General features: G+C 35.6%; 1 protein-coding gene and 1 pseudogene across 10 annotated transcripts in view; one reads left to right on the forward strand and one right to left on the reverse strand.

Moving 5' to 3' along the window:
• Lrch3 (leucine rich repeats and calponin homology domain containing 3) overlaps positions 1 to 21,959 on the forward strand; it is a 115,944-nt gene that overhangs the window by 77,571 nt on the left and 16,414 nt on the right. For 2 of the 10 annotated variants that reach the window (XM_047565011.1, XM_047565008.1), the window contains exons 14-19: positions 710 to 763; positions 11,451 to 11,522; positions 15,376 to 15,424; positions 16,150 to 16,257; positions 17,692 to 17,756; positions 18,304 to 18,441. In XM_047565011.1, the coding sequence (XP_047420967.1) occupies positions 710 to 763; positions 11,451 to 11,522; positions 15,376 to 15,424; positions 16,150 to 16,257; positions 17,692 to 17,756; positions 18,304 to 18,441 (486 nt within the window). The remainder of the gene's footprint in view (positions 1 to 709; positions 764 to 11,450; positions 11,523 to 15,375; positions 15,425 to 16,149; positions 16,258 to 17,691; positions 17,757 to 18,303; positions 18,442 to 21,959) is intronic. The other 8 variants (XM_047565018.1, XM_047565010.1, XM_047565012.1 and 5 more) reach the window with 7 other exon arrangements.
• LOC124992774 (KRR1 small subunit processome component homolog) lies at positions 19,758 to 21,095 on the reverse strand (annotated as a pseudogene).

A 21,959-nucleotide genomic window follows, 5' to 3' on the forward strand; every position in this document is an offset into this window, starting at 1 on the left:
TCCATTAGAACAGTATTTAAAAATCTTATTGAACTATAATAACTAATTCTATTTACATGAGAACTTCATATATTTGTATAATACCTGAAAAAGTCATTGAAGCATTTTTAGTTGTTTTTACATAGTAATAATTCTGTACAAGCCTTTGACAACCAGAGTGTGATGTACTTAATAATACATTTTCCCTTTTTTACTCCAACATTCCCTTTTTGATAATTGTTCTTAAGTAATTCATTCTCTGAAAACTAAATCGTCACCAAAAAAATGTATAGGTTTAAATTGTTTAATTGTAACTTATTTGCAGAGAAAGGTAATGAAGAGATGCATACACCAGAAATCATGTCTCTTAGATTTATTCTTTAATTTTCCACTGGCTCACTAAATGACTGCAAATTCTTTATATTATTGCTGCATCTGTACTTAAGCTTTCTCTTCTGTGAACAGGGAATAATCCCTGTTCCCTCCTTAGAGAATTTTTTAGGTAGTAAGATCACATTGGAAGTTGTTTAAACTCTTTGGAAAAACGTCAGTACTCAGAATCAACTTATTGGCTGTTGTATATGAATTTCAAGTGATTGTGAACATAGTCCCCTATGTCAGAATCTTTAAAAGTGACTTACATCTCTTTCCTCGTGTGTACATTTTTGAAATACATGACTTGTGTACATAGTTTGTTTTTGACTTGATTCATTTTTCTCCACATCTCCAGTGTCCCTTCCCATCCAGAAGGTCTCAGCATACTGATGATAGTGCCTTATTAGTGGTAAGAGTCTATGCAAAATGGAGTTTCATGTTGCTATTTCTAGATATTGAAGAATAGCTATTGTGCTTTTCACTCAGAAATTATCCAAATACCATAAAACATGATGAGCATCATTACTAAATGCTTTATAAACCACTAGAACTATTTCACTGCTTTACCATTTGTGATTTACCCTGTGCTCCAGAGTTTTGCAGCTGTGATTCACATATCTTTGTCAGTGATTCCCAAGATGAACCATTTATATTGAGAATCATAATGATTTTGTATTAGGTTTTTTCAAAATGTCTTTTCTAATTCCAGGTGCACTTTATTAATCATTAATTTGGCTCAAGAGTCACCTGTATGTTAAATGAAGTCCCTTTCACTGTGATACTAATTATACTATATGTTTGGTATCCTATTTATTATGTAGTTTAAGCTACTAAAAATCCCAGGCTTAGATTTTAAATATTTGCTTCTCAAGATTTTTCCTCCGTGACTATTTTTTAAACTCAGAAAAACATTAACTGGAATGCTATCTACTGATCAGCCTTGCAAGAGAATTCTAACCATTTATAGAATTTCTTTTTCCATCATGTTTTATGTTATTTTATAATAGTATTGAAAACTAGCAGTTCAAAAGGCTAGTGTCTATAGAAAATTCTGTCTTATGTACTAGAAACTGTTGCCATTGTGCATACTATATAAATTGCATGCTTCAATGTAAGACTCCTACTACAGAAACTTCAATTATTAAATTTTCCGTGTATTCTGCAATCTTCCTTTGAGATGGATAAAGCACATTTTAACTGGGCAGTCTTACAAATGAATACAATCACCAGTCTCTGGAGTTTTAGTGGATGTTAATTGGCATGAAAAGTAAAATTAATTTAAATTAATATGGAAAGATAGGACTGCTGTTGATCCATACACACAATTATCTCATTCAATTTTCATAGCAACCGTAAGACTTAAGGTTAAACTTAGCACCATTTTATAAGTGATTACTGAGACACAGAATATCTTGTCCAATGTGGCCTTTCCAAGGTCACATGGCTAGTAAGTGCAAGACTAGGTTTGAATATGGATCTGGCACTTAAGGATCTGCAACAAATGCCCTGCTGTTTTGCCTGTCACACTATAACTGAAAACAGTTTAGGAAACTGAAGATGAGATTTAATAACTCATATTGTAAGTGATACAAGTCTGAGTGCCCAGTCGTTTTTTTCAAGGAAAAAGTAGAAATTGAAAAAAACAACAACAAAATCTCCTTAATGTGAAATTTGAAACATCCTTCAACCATTTGTCAAAACATACTTGTATGTAGTTATCAGCATGCATGTCAGAAAGGTAGGACATTTACATTGAGAACCATATTGACTTTGTATGTGTAGGTGGCCTTTTAAAACAAATTTCATATTTCTTTGTATGCCAAATAATATCCAGCCAACACTGTACAAAAAGAGTCATATTTTAAACCATATAGTTTTGATATTCTCAAAATTATTCTTCCAAGACATTATATTGCTCTTGAAGTCTAGACCTCTTATCATGGCCTCAGAGCTTTTGTGCTTTGGCTACTGCCTGCCTCTCCAGGCTCGTATCTGGGCTCACTATATACTAGCATTTTCCCCAGCTCTACAGATAAGGTAAGCCCTTTCCCACCTGAGGACCTTTGCAAATGCTGTTCTTTCTCCCTCTACCGGAATGCCTCTCCCTCCCTGCATATACCCTTTGATTGATGCCTCCTCATTAATCAGGTATGTTTAAATGTCCCATCTTCAGAATAGCTTTCTGCAACTTCCTTTCCTCAAATCAAATTTATGTCTTCACCATTATTTTTTTCTTTATAGTGCATGTGTTTTTGTTTTATGTATTTCCCTATTAGTCTACCAGACTGTAAGCTTCATGGGCACAAGGATATTCTCTGTCATATTTACCCTTAAATACCCTGGCCCCACCATAGTTTGTGGGACTATATTAGGTGCTCAGTAAACATTTAATAAATGAACACATAAATGTTATATATCTAATAATTGCTCATTAAATTGTCATGAACAGGCCTGATAATATAACAAGGAAAATGCTGAATTTGATTTAAAGACCTTGCAATTTAGAATTTGAAATAAGTATTAGTAATATTTAATGCCAGTTACACTAATATTCATATAGAACTGCATCTCAAGTGCCTGTTGCTGTCATCTATATCCAGTTTCATTATGAAAGTATCTAAGTTTCTTTCACTTTCTTTTGCTTCCTCACCTTTTCTTTCCATCTTTGTCAACATAATAGCTTTAACTACTGGAGATCAGATATAGGGGCACTTTGCCACTGAGCTTCATTCCCTAGATTTTTGTATTTTTATTTTGATACCAGGCCTCACTGAATTGTAAGATGAGGCTGGCCCCAAACTTAAGTCCTCCTGCCTCAGCCTGTTGATTAGCTAGGATTATAGGTGTGCATCACTGCACCCAGTGGCTTGTAGACTTTTTATATTTGAGATTGACAATAATTCCAAAACATTTAATTAAAATGAAGTCTAGGAAATCTGAACAGACGAAGCACACACAAATGTCTTACCATTGTCATGGTCTTATTCTTTGGCACAATATTTCTGTCGTAAAATAGATTTTGTGACAGAAATACATTATTTCTTTCATGCTTTTTTTGTCAAAATAAAAAATATATACTGTTCTCTTAATTCTCATTAAAAATATAGTTGTAATCAAGCATGGTGTTACATGCCAATAGTCCTAGCAACTTGGGTAGCTAAGGCAGGCAGATCACATGAGCCCACAAAGTTTAAGACCAGCCTGGGCAGCAGAGCAAGACCCATCTCCAAAAAAAAAAAAAGGATCCAGATCCAAGATGGCGGACTAGAGGGAGGCTGCGTTCCTTGTCGCTCCGTAACTCTGATTTCAAGCAGAGGATATCTGTTTCTTGGTGAGGCAGTTTTTGCTGCTTATCCATCCCCTGCTGTTTACCCCATTTGTCTGCTGAGATCACCTGCAGTCTGCCAGTATATCGACGCCTTTTTTGAGTGCAGATTGCTCACTGTTGGGCGTCTATCATCCGCCATTTGCCTGCCTCCCGCCTGTCCATCGCTTGCCTTATACCAATCCATCACCCAACGCACCAGGTTCACCTTCCGATCGTCCAACAACAGTCAGCAAACTGATCGCTGACCACCAGTGGAACACCAGCTGCCTGCTGTTGCCTGGAAGTACCTGCAGGTTTGATTACACTGCCACCATTTTGAGACAACAGCCAGGCCCCATAGGACCCCTGGCTGGACTGACTGAGCCCTGTCTCCAGGATCCCTCAGCCCGACCGATCACTCCCTGCCTCTGGGGCCCTCACGTCGACTGACTTGCTCCCTGCCGCTAGGACCCCCAGACCAACTGACTGCACCCTATCACCGGTACCCTAGACCTACTGATTGTACCCCGTCTCCAGTATCCCACAACCACACCAAACACACCCGACCTCCAGGACCCCTACCTGACCACGCATCCCACCTCCAGGACCTCCTGCTGACCACGGTCACACCCTGAGCTGCAGCTCCCCATTTGCCAACACATTTGGAAGCCAGAGCGGCCATCTTGGATAATCTTGGAAGTCATAGCTCGAATCTTTAGGTGAGGCAAATCCCATCCTGAGACACCTGCTGGAGACTTGAAGCTCATTGTCAGGTACCTCTCATGCATCAGGCTACTGAACACTGGGAGGTTTCATTATTATATGACTGTTATCCTGTAGGTTTTCTTTTTTCTCCGTATTGAAAAAATTTAAGTTTTTTTTTTTTTTTTTTTTTTTTTTTTTTGGTGCTGGGGATCGAACCCAGGGCCTGTGCATGTAAGGCAAGAACTCTACCAACTGAGCTATCTCCCCAGCCCAAAAATTTAAGTTTTTATTTCTTTACTTTACTTGCTCTCTTTTCCTTGTGTTTACCTGTTCCCTCAGAGTCTCTTTCTCCCTTTTTTGCATGCTAACATCAATTTCTTTTGATTACACTGTCACCCTTTCTATTTTCTACAACTTCTGTATATTCTTTTCTTATCCCATTAACAGCCACATTCTACATCCCTCTGCATCCTTTTTGCCCTCCATTTGAAACTGCAGACCTTATTGCAAATCTGTTTGTTTTACTGAAGATAATATTTCAAACCATTCTGTTTATTATGACAATTTTGTTATTGTCTTCATAGGGGCTATTTGGTCTAGGATTGAATAGTGTCTGAACTGGGCACTGCTAATATTGATCTCCCCTTAAAGAAAGCATTTTGGAAACCTATAGGGCCACTATAAGCCTATAGGGGGAAATCTACAATACCCCAGATCTGCACTGCTAGAGGGGAAGATACATGAACAACATGAAAAATCAAGGGAAGAAAATGATCCAAACAAATCTAGATTCTATATTAATAGAATCCAATGACAGTATGTTAGAAGAAATGTCAGAAGGACATCAGTTATACATGATTAAGATGATTTATGAAGCAAAGGATGAGATAAGAGAGCAAATGCAGGCAATGAATGATAATACCAATAAGCTGAAAGAGCACCTGCAGGAAGCAAAAGATCATTTCAACAAAGAGATAGAGATTCTCAAAAAAAAAGAACAAATGGAAATCCTTGAAATGAAGGAAACAATAAACCAAATAAAAAACTCAATGGAAAGCATCACCAAAGACTAGACCACTTGGAAGACAGAACCTCAGACAATGAAGACAAAATATTTAATCTTGAAAATAAAGTTGCCCAAACAGACAAGATGGTAAGAAATCATGAACAGAATCTCCAAGAACTATGGGACATCACGAAAAGACCAAATTTAAGAATTATTGGGATTGAGGAAGGTGCAGAGATACAAATCAAAAGAATGAACAACCTATTCAATAAAATAATATCAGAAAATTTCCCAAACCTGAAGAATGAAATGGAAAATCAAATACAAGAGGCTTACAGAGCACCAAATGCACAAAATCACAACAGGTCCACACCAAGGCACATTATAATGAAAATGCCTAACATTCAAAATAAAGATAGGATTTTGAAGGCCGCGGGAGAAAAGCATTAGATTACATATAGGGGGAGACCAATACGGATAGCAACCGACTTCTCAACCCAGACTCTAAAAGCTAGAAGGGCCTGGAACAACATTTTTCAAGCTCTGAAAGAACATGTTTGCCAACCAAGAATCCTGTACTCAGCAAAACTAACCTTCAGATTTGAAGATGAAATAAAATCCTTCCATGATAAACAAAAGTTAAAGGAATTTACAAAAAATAGAAAGCCTGCACTACAGAATGTTCTCAACAAAATATTCCATGAGGAGGAAATGAAAAACAACAATGTAGGTCAGCAAAGGGAGGAACTACCTTAGAGAAAAAAACCACTCAAAGGAGAAACCAAGCCAACTTAGAAACCAAAAATAAGCCCAATGAATGGGAATACAAATCATATCTCAATAATAACCCTGAATGTTAATGGCCTAAACTCAGCAATCAAAAGACATAGCCTGGCAGAATGGATTAAAAAGAAAGACCCAACAATATGCTGCCTGCAAGAGACTCATCTCATAGAAAAAGACATCCACAGACTAAAGGTGAAAGGATGGGAAAAAACCTACCACGCACATGGACTCAGTAAAAAAGCGGGGGTTTCCATCCTTAGATAAAGTGGACTTCAAGCCAAAGATAGTCAGAAGGGATAAAGGACATTTCATACTGCTTAAGGGAACCATAAATCAGGAAGACATAAAGATAGTAAATATTTATGCTCCAAACGATGGTGCATCCCTGTACATCAAACAAATCCTTCTCAATTTCAGGAATCACATAGACCACAACACAATAATTCTGGGTGACTTTAATGCACCACTGTCACCACTAGATAGATCTTCCAAACAAAATCCGAACAAAGAGACCATAGAACTCAATAACACAATCAATAACCTAGACTTAATAGATATATATAGAATATTCCATCCATCAACAAGTGGATTCACTTTCTTCTCAGCAGCACATGGAACCTTCTCGAAAATAGACCATATGTTATGTCACAAAGCAGCCCTTAGGAAATGCAAAAAAATAGAGATACTACCTTGTGTTCTGTCAGATCATAATGGACTGAGAATAGAAATCAATGACAAAATAAAAAACAGAAATTACTCCAACACCTGGAGACTAATTAATATGCTATTGAATGAAGCATGGATAACAGAAAACATCAGGGAGGAGATAAAAAAATTCTTAGAGTTCAATGAGAACAATGATACAACATATCAAAATCTCTGGGACACTATGAAAGTGGTACTAAGAGGAAAATTTCCAGAAAAGAATGAACAGTCAACAACTAAATGACCTAACATTACAGCTCAAAGCCCTAGAAAAAGAAGAACAGAAAAACAGCAAAAGTAGTAGAAGACAGGAAATAATTAAAATCAGAGCTGAAATCAATGAAATTGAAACAAAAGAAACTATTCAAAAAATTGACAAAGCAAAAAGTTGGTTCTTTGAGAAAGTAAACAAAATAGACAAACCCTTAGCCACACTAACGAAGAGAAGGAGAGAGAAAACTCAAATTACTAAAATTCGTGATAAAAAAGGAAATATCACAACAGACACCACTGAAATACATAACATAATTAGAAGGTACTTTGAAAATCTGTATTCCAACAAAATAGAAACTACCGAAGACATTGACAAATTTCTAGAGACATGTGCTCCTCCCAAACTGAACCAGGAGGACATACACAATTTAAACAGATCAATATCAAGCAATGAAATAGAAGAAGCCATTAAAAACCTACCATCCAAGAAAAGCCCAGGACCAGATGGATTCTCAGCCGAGTTATACAAGACCTTCAAAGAAGAACTCATTCCAGTACTTCTCAAAGTATTCCAGGAAATAGAAAAGGAGGGTACCCTACCGAACTCATTCTATGAAGCTAATATCACCCTCATACCCAAACCAGGAAAAGACACATCAAGGAAAGAAAATTTTAGACCAATATCCTTGATGAATATAGATGCAAAGATCCTTAACAAAATATTGGTACACCGTATCCAAAAACATATTAAGAAAATTGTGCACCACGATCAAGTGGGGTTCATCCCTGGAATGCAAGGATGGTTTAACATCTGTAAATCAATAAACATAATCCATCATGTCAATAGACTTAAGGATAAGAATCACATGGTTATTTCAATTGACGCAGAAAAAGCGTTCGACAAAATACAACACCCCTTCATGCTCAAAACACTAGAAAAAATAGGGATAGTAGGAACATACCTGAGTATTGTAAAGGCTATTTATGCTAAGCCCATGGCCAACATCATTCTTAATGGAGAAACTCTGAAACCATTCCCTTTAAAAACGGGAACAAGACAGGGATGTCCTCTTTCACCACTTCTATTCAACATTGTCCTCGGAACTCTAACCAGAGCAATTAGACTGACTAAAGAAATTAAAGGGATACGAATAAGAAAAGAGGAACTTAAGCTGTCACTATTTGCTGATGACATGATTCTATATTTAGAGGATCCAAAAACCTCCTCCAGAAAACTTCTAGACCTCATCAATGAATTCAGCAAAATAGCAGGCTATAAAATCAACACGCATAAATCTAAAGCATTTTTATATGCAAGCGACGAAACATCTGAAAGGGAAATGAGGAAAACAACTCCATTTGCAATAGCCTCAAAAAAAATAAAGTATTTGGGAATCAATCTAACCAAAGAGATAAAAGATCTATACAATGAAAACTTCAAAACATTGAAGAAAGAAATTGAGGAAGACCTTCAAAGATGGAAAGATCTCCCATGTTCTTGGAGAGGCAGAATTAATATTGTGAAAATGGCCATACTACCAAAAGCGCTATACAGATTCAATGCAATTCCAATTAAAATTCCAATGATGTACCTTACAGAAATAGAGCAAGCAATCATGAAATTCATCTGGAAGAATAAGAAACTCAGAATAGCTAAAGCAATCCTTAGCAGGAAGAGTGAAGCAGGGAGTATCACAATACCAGAACTTCAACTATACTACAAAGCAATAGTAACAAGAACAGCATGGTATTGGCACCAGAATAGACAGGAAGATCAATGGTACAGAATAGAGGACATGGACACAAACCCAAATAAATACAATTTCTCATACTAGACAAAGGTGCCAAAAATATGCAATGGAGAAAAGATAGCCTCTTCAACAAATGGTGCTGGGAAAACTGGAAATCCATATGCAACAGAATGAAACTAAACTCCTATATCTCACCCTTCACAAAACTCAACTCAAAATGGTTCAAGGACCTTGGAATCAGACCAGAGACCCTGCATCTTATAGAAGAAAAAGTTGGTCCAAATCTTCAACTTGTTGGCTTAGGATCAGACTTAACACGAGTCCCATAGCACAAGAAATAAAAGCAAGAATCAATAACGGGGATAGTTTCAAACTAAAAAGCTTTCTCTCAGCAAAGGAAACTATCAGCAATGCGAAGAGAAAGCCTACAGAGTTGGAGAATATCTTTGCCACTCATACTTTAGATAGAGCACCAATTTCCAGAATATATAAAGAACTCAAAAATCTCTACATGAAGAATACAAATAAACCAGTCAACAAATGGGCTAAGGATATGAACACACACTTCACAGAAGAAGATCTACAAGCAATCAACAAACATGTGAAAAAGTGTTCACCTTCTTTAGTAATAAGAGAAATGCAAATCTCGGGGTGAAACCATCTCACCCCAATTAGAATGGCGATTATCAAGAATACAAGCAACAATAGGTGTTGGAGAGGATGTGGGGGAAAAGGTACACTCATACATTGCTGGTGGGGATGCAAATTAGTGCAGCCACTCTGGAAAGCAGTGTGGAGATTCCTTAGAAAACTTGGAATGGAACCACCATTTGACCCAGCAACCCCACTCCTCTGCCTATACCCAAAGGACTTAAAATCAGCATACTACAGAGATACAGCCACATCAATGTTCACAGCTGCTCAATTCACAATAGCCAGACTGTGGAACCAACCTAGATGTCCTTCAGTTGATGAATGGATAAAGAAACTGGTATATGTATACAATGGAATATTACTCAGGTATAAAGAAGAATAAAATTATGGCATTTGCCAGCAAATGGATGAAATTGGAGAATATCATGCTAAGTGAGATAATCCAATCTCAAAAAACCAAAGAACGAATGATCTCACTGATAAGTGGATGATGACACATAATGGGGGGTGGGAGGGGGGCAAGAATGGAGGAAGGAGGGACTGTATAGAGGGAAAAGAGGGGTGGAAGGAGTGGGAGGAGGAAAAAATAACAGAATGAATCAAACATCATTACCCTGTGTACATGTCTGATTACACAAATGGTATGCTGTTACTCCATGTACAAACAGAAACAACATGTATCTCATTTGTTTACAATAAAAATAAATTAAAATAAAAAAATTTTAAAAAGAAAAGTAAAAGAGTGATTTTATTTTATTGAATACACATATACCCTTTTATAAATGCCCACCTATGCTGGGTGCGGTAGCACACACCTGTAATCCCAGCTGCTCAGGAGACTGAGGCAGGAGGATCAAAAGTTCAAAGCCAGCCTCAGCAACATAGTGAGGCCCTAAGAAACTCAGTGAGACTCTGTCTCTAAGTAAAATACAAAAATGGGCTGGGGATGTGGCTCAGTGGTTAAGTGCCCCTGGGTTCAGGCTCTAATACCTAAATAAATAAATACATACATACATACATACATACCCACCCACCCACTCACCTATGGTCTTGTTCATTTATCACATGATTTGTGGTCCTAGTTTAAATTTTTTATTATTTAATTTATAATGACCTTAATGTCTTTAAGCTTTTGACATTTTCTTGTCGTAATAGGTAAAATATCTTTCAGTTCCTTTTCTGAAAATCTCTGATTTTTATTTCCCATGTGTTGACCATCTTACTTATAATCAAAATTCCATATAAGGGCTTCTTTTTTATTTTAAATTCAAATGTTGAGTAATAATCACATAGAGACAGTAGTTTCTAACAGTATTTCTAATTTAATTTACCTAACTAGTTGTATGTTGACTGGTGAATGATAAAGGATTAAAAAGAGCGGGGGCAGGGATTCATCCCTACCCTCTTATAAGTCATTTGGATTTCACAGAAGCAGAAATGAAATTCTGGTTCATCCTTAAGGTGTAATGCAGAATTACCATGTCCTGTTTTCTCACATCAGAGCCTTAAATTGGATTATAATAAATCCTATTTGGATTAATTTTGAAAATATTGTTCTGATTCATGCCAGTTCTACTCAGTTAAAATGAGCTCCTTTACTGGGTTTGTTTTCCCTGTTATAGGAACAACAGAGGACTCAATATTCTGAAAACTATTTTGCTAAAAATATTTATGTTCTTAGTTTTGTTTCTGTGTAAAATCATTTTTTTTTTAAACGCAGGCCTCTTGGTTCTTCATTAATATAGTATGAGATATTACAAATATCCTGGATTATACAAGTGAAAAACCTATGTTATATAAATGATGGGGGTTTTTCCCCCAAAATATTCTCCTTCAAACTTTGGTAAAGCATTTGAAAAGTGTCAATGACTTTCCCGTTTCTAATTTCACCGATCAGAACTGCCTGCCTGTCATTTTTCTAACATAAATGCTGCCTTCTGTTTCTTCTCTTCCTCTTTTTGAAATTTAGTCACTGTCAGGGTTGAATCAAGTGGGCTGTGCTGCTACCCTGCCTCATTCTTCTGCCTTCACACCTCTTAAGGTATCTCTTGTTACATTAATTCACTAGGAAATTTGGGGAGGGAGTGCACAAAGTAGGCCTTAAATTTTCCAATAGATTGGTGATAACAGCAATCTGAAATCTAGGATTGCATGAAATATACCTAAGCTTATGAAACTATTTGAGTTTAACACTGATTTCACTTGAGATTTCTTGAAAGTTTTATCATGTCAGAGATAAGTCATAGGGCCTACATTAATTCTTTACATTCAGATTCCGTTTGAAATTTTCTTCTGTTTTCTTATCACAGGTTATTTTTGTCATGATTTATTTTACCGTGGTGAATAGATAGTATCAAACAACTCTGCTGTCTAATATGCAAGTAAAATAATAAGTCCCAGTCTGCCCAAACCTGCTGCAGAAATCAATAAAGTTTTATTTTTGCCAGACATTGCGGTGAATTGCCTATAATCTCAGCAGCTCAGAAGGCGGAGGCAGAAGAATCCTGTATTTGAAGCCAGCTTCAGCAACTTAGTGAGACTCTGTCTCAAAATAAATACAAAAACCTCTGGGGATGTGGCTCAGTAGTTAAGTGCCCCAGGTTCAATCCCCAGTACCAACAAAAAAAAAGTTTTATTGGTACACCGCCAACCCCTTTTGTTTATGTATTGTCTGTGTCTGCTTTTGCTGTAAACAGCAGATTTGGAATAGTTGTGACAGAGATCATAACAACCTGCAAGCCTGAAATATTTACCGTTTGGCTTTTTTAAAAAAATTGCCAAAAGTTAATTAAAATAAATAAATAAAAGTTTACGAAAAGAAAAAAATTGCCAACTCTTCTCGTCCTTTATGTCGACAGTAATATTAGATGATGAATTCTACCTTTTTGAAAAATTTAATCTAAATTCTAAAAATTTAGAGCCTATAGTATTTTATTTTTTGAAGATCTCTGGGTATGGTAATTGCACCTTTATTTTAGGATACATAAGAAATTATTAAAACTTATCACTGTCAAGAAGATCCTCTCTTTGACTAGCATATCTGTTCTGCTGTGGCAGATATCTTTTTTCCAGTTGCTTAGCAATTTTTATGTAAGAATTTACATTTGAAAGCTATTATTTACCTCTGTTGACTTCTCCGCATGACTCCTGAAAAAACTCTACCTGAATTATTTTCCATGTTAACATTTTTTTCTGATTATTCTTAGTTGAGTCCTTATTTGTACAACAGAAAATTATTTTGGTGACTTTTTTTTGCCACAATTCTCTCAAGGAATGTGCACGACCATTTTACATGTGTAAGAGAGAAGTTAATTCATTGTATTCAAGGGATACCTATGGCATTGGCACTTTTAATCTGAGTCATAGCTGATAAAGGCCAAAAACAAATATGCCAGAAGTTGCATGATCTGGGCCATATTTTCTCTTACAGTGACTACCCTATGAAATTAAACATAAAATTCACTGGATTTAAGATAGATAAGTCTGACTTTGCTTCTACTGACTTTGTTAGGCTGTCAAATTAGTACTTTTAAAACATTTATTCTTTAATTTTATCTTTGTAGCAATTATATACTGGATTTAGGCATAATTTTTTGGTTTTTGTTTCTTAGCCAGGCTTAAAATTTGAATTCATATCAATTTCTGAGATTATTTCATAATCTTTCTTTTTTCTCTCTTGTTCTCCAAGAATTCCCAAACAAAATTAATGATCCCAATGTGATTTCAACTAATTATTTTAGTGCCCTAAAATGCAAGTTATTTAGATTTATAGTTTCAATAAAAGTAGATTTTAAAAGTCATCATTTTACAAGTTTCTTACCTTTTGGCTTTGGTTTCCCTCACACCCAGATGTGTTGCATGGTATCTGTTGCTGTTTCTGGAGGTGGAGAACATTTATTGCCCTCAGCATCATTTGTTTTGATGCTTCTCATCTAATAAAGATGCTTATTAAATTTCTCCTTTTATTCCTTAAAATGCTTAAATTTCTAGTCTCTGGCCTATGAATAATTCTTTTAAATTTTTAAAAATATTTTTTCCTCCATATCTAGAATAACCTTCACCTTTAAATATTTTTCTGTTTATATCATTGATACTTCAGTGAGTCTTCATTTAGCTAGCTGACTTTCTCCTTCCTAGCTCATATCTTTGAAAATAACGGTAGTCTTTTGTTTCCATCTAAAGTATCCAGCTTTTCCCTCATTTGCCTGTTGATTCCTTTTTACTAGTTCCTATTACTTGTTTTCAATTAAATTTATTTAAATTTGCTTTTTTTTCCTCAACACCTAAAATTTAGATTATATGCATCTATAATCTTGATGAACATGTCTTTTTCATTGGAAACATAATCCACTGCCCACCTCAAGAGCACAGCTTACCTTATTTTATTTTATTTTTTGGTACCAGGAATTAAACCCAGAGGCACTAAAAACTGAGCCATATCCCCACCCGCCTCACCCCTTTTTTTGAGATAGGGTCTCATCACTAAGTTGGCTGAGGCTGGCCTCAAACTTGCAATCTTCCTGCCTCAGCCTCCAGAGTCACTGGGTTTATAGGTGTGCCACCATGCCTGGCAAGTGCAGCTTACTTTTCAGATCTTAACTTTCAAATCTTGATTCTCAGCCCATAAGTATCAAACTAAGGAATCATTACCAGAAAATTGTCTCTAGATCTGTCCAAGAATATTCTCAACTGCATGGCTCTTTCCTTGTCCTTGTTGTTTGCAATTAAATTCTGTCATTATTTATTTCATCTGAACCCGCCTTCAACTAGAGATATGAGATTTGTGAAACTATTGAAACCCAGGGTAGGGTTGGAGGAGAGCAGATATGTATGTATGTGTTAGTTTTAAAGTCATTCTGGTTTAGAAGTATCTTAGTTATCATACCATAAAGCTATAATATGTTTAAATTAATTAGATGTCAAGAGTGTTTAATTCTGCTCCCCTGCCAAGCCTTCAGCATCTTTTTTTTTTTTTTTTTTGGTGCTGGGGATCGAACCCAGGGCCTTGTGCTTACAAGACAAGCCCTCTACTGACTGAGCTATCTCCCCAGCCCCCAGCATCTTTAACCCAGCCATTGAACATGTTTTTTTATCTTAGCTTAATCACATTTCCCTTTTTTAAGGTAAACTTTACACCATTTTAGCTAGTTCCTCCTCCTTTTTACAGTTCTGCTCATCAGTGAATTGAAATCATCTTGAACTCAAATACTATCCTAGGAAAGACATCATCTCTTAAAAACATTTTTTTCTAATTGAAATGAAGAAACCTATATCACTGTTTCCCAAAAGATTAAATATTATTCTCCAGAGGAAAAAAAGTACTTTAGAAATTATTCCAAAGAACTGCTTTTAGGAAATGAAATTTTGTTCTTTCACTTATATTTGATACCTTTTAATGGTCATTTCTTGGTCTTTGGAAAGGCCTGTTAAGAGTATTTTTAGAGAATACTTTACACAAACACAAAAAGTTTGTCTTTGGAAAATAATGATTGTGTGTACAAACATAGAAACTAAATTATGTACCCCATTTGTGTACAATGAATCAAAATGCAGTCTGTAAAAAATTAAAAGCTAAATAAAAATAATAATAAAAAAATGAAATAATGATTGTGGTTGTAGCTCAGTGATAGAGTGCTTACCTAGCATGTGTGAGGCACTGGGTTTAATCAGTACCACATAAAGAATAAATAAGTAAAATAAAGGTATTGTGTCCATCTACAACTAAAAAAAATTTTTTTAAATAATATGCAAAATTCTTTTCACTAATTTTCATTTCTAGACTTAAATTTGAAAGAGAATTGCATGGTTTTTTTTCTTATATAGCCCCAAATTTAGCATAAATGTGGAAAGTCTGACTTCTTGAATACTATTTATTGCTGTGTCTTTCTCCACAGAGTGATGACAGATCTACTGCCATATCAAGTTCACCTACAACAGAAACAGGTAATAGACACAAAAGTGCAATTAACCATATCAAGATTATAATTCTTTACCAGAATTTTCTTGGTCAAGTTGATCAGTTAGAGACCTGTGACTTATTTTCCTGAGATAGAAATCAGACACAAATTGAAAACTTTCTAAACATTTCCCACTTTTTAATTCAACGGATAATTCAACTATTTAGCCATTTGATGAGAACAAATGAGCATGAGCCAGCAGGGCTATAGATTTGCAAGAAGGTATGTTCAGTATATTAGCATTTATTCTGTATTTATCAATATACCAAAATAACATGAGAATTAAAAATCCATACAAGGAGCCTCCCTGCTCTAAGGATTACTTTTCTGTGCCATAATTTTCATTAATAAACAGAATTCTCAACAGTCATGGTGGCACACACCTGTAATGCCAGCAACTCAGAAGGCTGAGACAGGAGGACACAAGTATGAGGCCAGCCTCAGCAACTTATTGAGATCCTGTCTTAAAAAAAAAAAAAAAAAAATTAAAAGGGCTAGGGATGTAACTTAGTGACAGAGCACTCCTTGGTTCAATACCAAGTACCACCCTCTCAAAAAAAATACAGTTATCATTTTATATCATTGCCATGTTTGATTTTTTTCTTTATATACTACTTATTGAACTTTGTGACTGTGACATGTACATCTACATTATATTTAATTTGCTTTCTATCTCCTTTCATTTCATTTTGCTTTTCCATACTGATTTAGTTCATCATTCCACTGCATATTCTTATCCTGCTACTATCCAGAGAAATCAGCCCCCACGCCCTGAAAGCTTCCTTTTCCGAGCATCTGTCAGGGCAGAAACAAATAAAGGTAGGTGATGGTGATTTTAAAGGTGGGGCAAGACAGGGTTGGGGCTGGGAAGGTGCTTTATATAAAGACATTAACTATAACATCTTTTAAACTTCTATACCAGAAGCTTTAAACTCTCTAGATGTCTGTGATCTCACTGACACTAAATCTAGAGCATCTTGCTTAAATTTGTTTCGATTAGAAAGTTCATTAGAATCACCTAAAAGCAGATGCTTTTATGTCTTTTGGTTTTGGATTGGGGGGTTGGATAATAAAATGGCCTTGAATTTACAATCCTCCTGCCTTAGCCTCCTGAGTAGCTGGGATTACAGGCATATGCCACCACACCCAGCTAAACAATTTTTGCCCCCCACTCCTCACCACACACCTCCTAGGGATTGAGCCCTGGGACACTTTCCCACTAAGCTACATTCCCAGCTCTTTTGATTTTTTATTTTGAGACTGGCCTTAAACTTGCAAGACTGCTGCCTCAGCTTCCTGAGTCACTGGGATTATAGGTGTGTGCCACCATGCCCAGCTGTAATGTGCTTTTTCACATTTTTCTGTATTGATAAACTGTTGACATTTGTATGCTCCATGACCAGCAATTTTACTTTGAGAAATATGCACATGTGTATACCAAAAAAAGGTCCAAAAATGTTCATAGCAGTATTATTCATAATAGCCCCAAATAGAATGTATAATAAATTGTGGTGTATCTGTCCATTGGAATACCATAAAGGTAATGAAAATGAACAAATAACTGTACCACTACATGTATAAATCTCATCATGTTAATCAAAAGAAGCCAGACACAAAAGCATACAATATGAGCTGGGGATGTAGCTCAGTTGGTAGAGTGCTTGCCTTGCATACACAATTCCCTGTGTTCAATCTCCAGCACCACACACACACAGAAAAAGCATACCGTATGATTTAATTTACAGAAAGTTAAAAATGAGCAAAACTAATCTATGGCTTTTTAAGTCAGCATACTGGTAATCTTTGGGTACTTGATGGGCAGGGAAAGCAAGAGGGCTTTTAAAGGCACTAGTAGTGTTTCATTTACTAATTAATTAGTAAATGATAAAAATATTAATTGTCTCACTTTTGAGGAAAATTATTGATCTCTGCTATGTGTGTAGTTTTCTGTATTTTTTTCAATTAAACCATTTTTAATTTGATGGAATCAAATAAAGTAGTTAAGCCAAATGGGTAATGAAAATTTCTGAGTTTTTTATAGTATTCTGTTGTTACTGTGTATATTTGAAATTTTCCATCATAAAAACATTTTTAAAAACTCAATCCAGAGAGCAGAAAAATGATGTCCTTCCAAGGACAGTGTCATCAGACAGATGTATTTTCTTAGCACTGGCAATCACTTTTCTATCTAACAAATTAATAGTTTTCTAGGCCATGCTTCACCTCTTCTCCCATCATCTGTACCTACCACAGATTCTACAGATCCTATATCAAGACAGAGGGAAGAAGAGCTGAAATTAATAGACCAACTACGAAAAGTATGTACATTACCTTTGAATTGCACTTTTTCAGTGATATTAATAGTCTATAATCCCAAAATCACTTGTACACAGAATTAGTAAGTATCCATTATGGTTGTGTTTTTGTGATAAATGTAAAAGAATTTTGCTACTAAGGAAATTCTTTTCAACTTTTTGCCAAAAAAAAAGGGTAATTTTTAGCCCTATGCATTTGAAATTATTTTTATTTCCTTTCTACTTCATATTTTAAAGAAATCTTACAATAATAATTTATATGCATATACACATGAACATACACATTTACATGTGGTAAGAAATTTTATTTTATTTTGGAATTGAAAGAGAATCTAGTCCCTTTTTTCTTTTTATCTTTTTACTCAGAAAATTGTATATGAATTTCTGTTGTACTTTGCACCCTAACCCTAGCTGCCATATATACATGTATGATCTCCTTATTTCCTTTTTATCTTGATTTCCAACTAAGTATATTCCATTGTAACTCAATTATGTCATATATGTTAATCAGTCTTCAGTTACTGTATTACATGTTTTCCTGTTCTGTCAGCATATAGAGTACCGGCTTAAAGTGTCTCTGCCTTGTGATCTTGGAGCAGCTCTAACTGATGGTGTTGTTCTTTGCCATTTGGCCAATCATGTGCGTCCTCGATCTGTCCCAAGCATTCATGTTCCCTCACCAGCTGTGGTAAGTTTATAATGCTAAAAAGTGGTGACTATTTATCAGACATGTGTTAAGCACAGTGGCAGTCATTCTGCTGAATGTTAGGGATGCAAAGGGTCTAATTCCTGCCTTCTTGGTTTCACTTCTAGAGAAAAATAGACATGTTAATAATTTTCAGTAATGTGATAAATGTTATGAGATAAGTAAGGGGTATGCTATAAAGATACAAAAAAGAACTAGTTAACTGCCTAGAGAGTTCAGGGAAGCCTTCCTAAAGGAGATCAAATTTGAACTAATTTCTTGAAGTATGAATAGGCATTTGCCAGCAATACAGAGAAAGAGGAAGGCATTCTGGGCATAATGTTCAAAAACTAAAGAAGTGGGCTGAAAGTGTAGCTCTGTGGTAAAGCACTTGCATAGCATGCTCAAGTCCCTGGGTTTATCCCTAGCATTATGGGGGCTGATGGGGGGAACTAAAGAAGGTCATGATATATTCAAGGAGTTATTAAGTTGTTCAGAATGAATCATACATTGGGTATAGGTACAAATGGCAGGAGATAAAGATAGAGAGCTGAGCCAGGCCCATGTTGCAAAGATGTTATGAAACATTTCAAGGAATTAGAAGTTTATCTTAGTGGAAATAGTGGGGATACAATGAAAAAATTTTTTTCATATTTTCATTCTGCATTGTAATTACACATAATTGTGGAATTTATTGTTATATATTTGTCTATGTACATAATATAGCAATATAATTTTGCTAGTTTTATTCCCCAGTATTTCCCCTTTCCTTCCGCTCCTCCTTCCCCTGGATTCCTTTTGTCTACTCTGTTGATCTCCCTTTGATTTTCATAAGACCCACCGCCACTTTCTTTTCCTTTTTCCTCTCTAGTTTCCACATATGAGAGAAAACATATGACCTTTGACTTTTTGAGTCTGGTTTATTTCGCTTAACATAATGTTCTCCAGTTCCATCCATTTTCCTGCCAAAGATGTAATTGCATTTTTCTTTATGGCAGAATAAAACTCCATTTTGTATATATACCACATTTTCTTTTTTTTTTTTTTTTCAAGAATAGAATATATTTATAAAGAATATTATTATGTGAACAAAAGCAACTCAGAAATATTATTTCCTCATACATAAGGCAACTAACGCCCTGGTATCTCAAAATCCTTTACTAAAGGAGATAGTTCTAGTTCAGGGGGTTTTGGTTTTTTTTTTTTTTTTTTTTTTTTTTTTTTTTTTTTTTTTTTTGTGGTGCTGGGGATTGAACCCAGGGCCTTGTGCATGCGAGGCAAGCACTCTACCAACTGAGCTATCTCCCCAGCCCCTTTGGTTATTTTTTTATGTTCCTTTTTTTCTTCTTTTCATCTGCTTCCATCTTAAGCTTAACTTCTTCAGCTGTAAGAGCTCCTAGTTTCTTGTTCTTTGCTTTCTTAAGCTTTTCTTTGATGGCAGCCACATCAATTTTAGTTTCAGTAGATGCTTCCTTAGGTTTCACAACTGTTTTTTCTTTAAATGGAATAAATGCTTTGTTTCTTTCCTCTTGTCTCTTACTGAGAGCTTCTGCTTGTTTAGCCTTTATTGCTTCCATCTTCCATTTTTTGTTGCTTCTTTTTTTTTTTTTTTTGCGGTACTGGGGATTAAACCCAGGGCCTTATACTTGTGAGGCAAACACTCTACCAACTGAGCTATATCCCCAACCCTTGTTGCTTCTTTTGATTCACCAAAGAAGAAAACTGTTAAGAAAGCATACACACCAGTTCCACCACCACAACCCAGAAAGTAAGATTGATAAAGAATTGGCTAGTGGTGAATACTTTTTGAAGGTGAATCAAGAGAAGCAACAAAAAGTATTCACCACTAGCCAATTCTTTATCAATCTGACTTTCTGGGTTGTGGTGGTGGAACTGGTGTGTATGCTTTCTTAACAGTTTTCTTCTTTGGTTCCTTGGGTTTATTCACAGTTTTGTATTTGAAGTGTGGCAAGAATCTTTCCCAACTTTGTGATCATAATTCAGAATCTTTTGCTAACTCTCATTTAATCATTAAGGTTTTAATGTTATACATGGGATGAATATTCTTCATAGTACCTAGAACTACTTTTTGAACCTTTGTAAGCCACTAAAAGGTCCAATGGCTGAAACTGTATTTCCCTGAACCATAACAACAGTTTGTTAGGAGTTCCAATGCCTTCAACGTAGTATCTTTCAGACCAATAAGCCATTGTCTTATTTTTACAAATTGTTCCTTATTTCATACTAAAGACCCTATTTTAATGATATCGCATGTGACATCCATCCTGAAGAATCCATACTGCCTGTTCAAATGAAATACTCCTTGCCAATAGGTTTCTGGCCCTAATGATATATGGGTCAAAAGTCTTCTTAGTAGTATAGTCATGCTACCCTTGATCAGGTCCAGGATTGCTTCTGCACCAAAGGCCAACACTTTTTTTTCAAATAAGCCTCTCTGTATTTGGGGAACAAAGTTGCAAAACTGTTCTCTTCCAAGAGCCCTCTGGGATTGTCCTCTTTAGAAAAATCTGGTTCCTTCTAACCATCAGGAACAGTGAGGAGTTCTGATTCAGTCTGTCCTCCGGCTTCGACTTCTGGTTTCAAAATTCACTTTTTGCAGCTGCTATAACTGGCCCACTCAGCAAGGAAGACACCATTTTCAAATTGCCTCCAGTGGTACTGGAAATGAAGCTGTTCCTCCCACATTTTCTTCATCCATTAATAAATACCTAAGCTAGTTCCATAGTTTGGCTATTGTGAATTCTGCTATTAAAAACATGGGTATGCATGTATCTCTATAATATTCTGATTTTAATTTTTTAGAATAAATACTGAGGTATAGCTGGGTTATATGGTGGTTCTATTCCGAGTCTTTTGATGAACCTCCAGTTGATTTCCATAGTGATTGTACTAATTTACAATCCTACCAACAGTGAACCTTGTAAATGTGTTCCTTTTTCTCCACATTCTCTCCAGCATTTGTTCTTGGCGTATTCTTGATGGCTGACATTCTAACTGGAGTAAAAGGAAATCTAAGTGTAGTTTTGATTTGCATTTCCCTTGTTGCTAATGATGTTGAACATTTTTTCATATATTTCTTGACCATTTGTATTTCTTCTTTTGAGAAGTGTTGGGGGTTCTTGTTTGTTTTGTTTCTGGTTTTTTTGATTTTTGTTCGGTTTTGGTTTTGAGGGGATTACTTGGTTTTGGTTTGGGTGTTTTTTAAACTTAAAAAAAAATTCGGTGTTAAGTTTTTTGAGTTATTTTTATATTCTGGATATTAATCCTCTATCAGAAGAGTAGCTAGCAAAGATTTTCTCCCATCCTATAGGTTCTTTCTTCACATTCTTTTTTTTTTTTTTTTTTTGAAGGCTGGATCTTATTTATTCATTACTCTTAAAAATTCTTATTTTTGACTGGACTCAGATTTAGAAGTAGAAGCTCTCAGAGGACAGCCTGCGTCTCTTGGCATTTTTCTTTGGCTTTTTTCATTCTCTTGGCCAAAAGTTTGGCATATTCTG

The sequence above is a fragment of the Sciurus carolinensis genome, chromosome 9, assembly GCF_902686445.1.
Source record: "Sciurus carolinensis chromosome 9, mSciCar1.2, whole genome shotgun sequence".
Taxonomy (NCBI): Eukaryota; Metazoa; Chordata; class Mammalia; order Rodentia; family Sciuridae; genus Sciurus; species Sciurus carolinensis.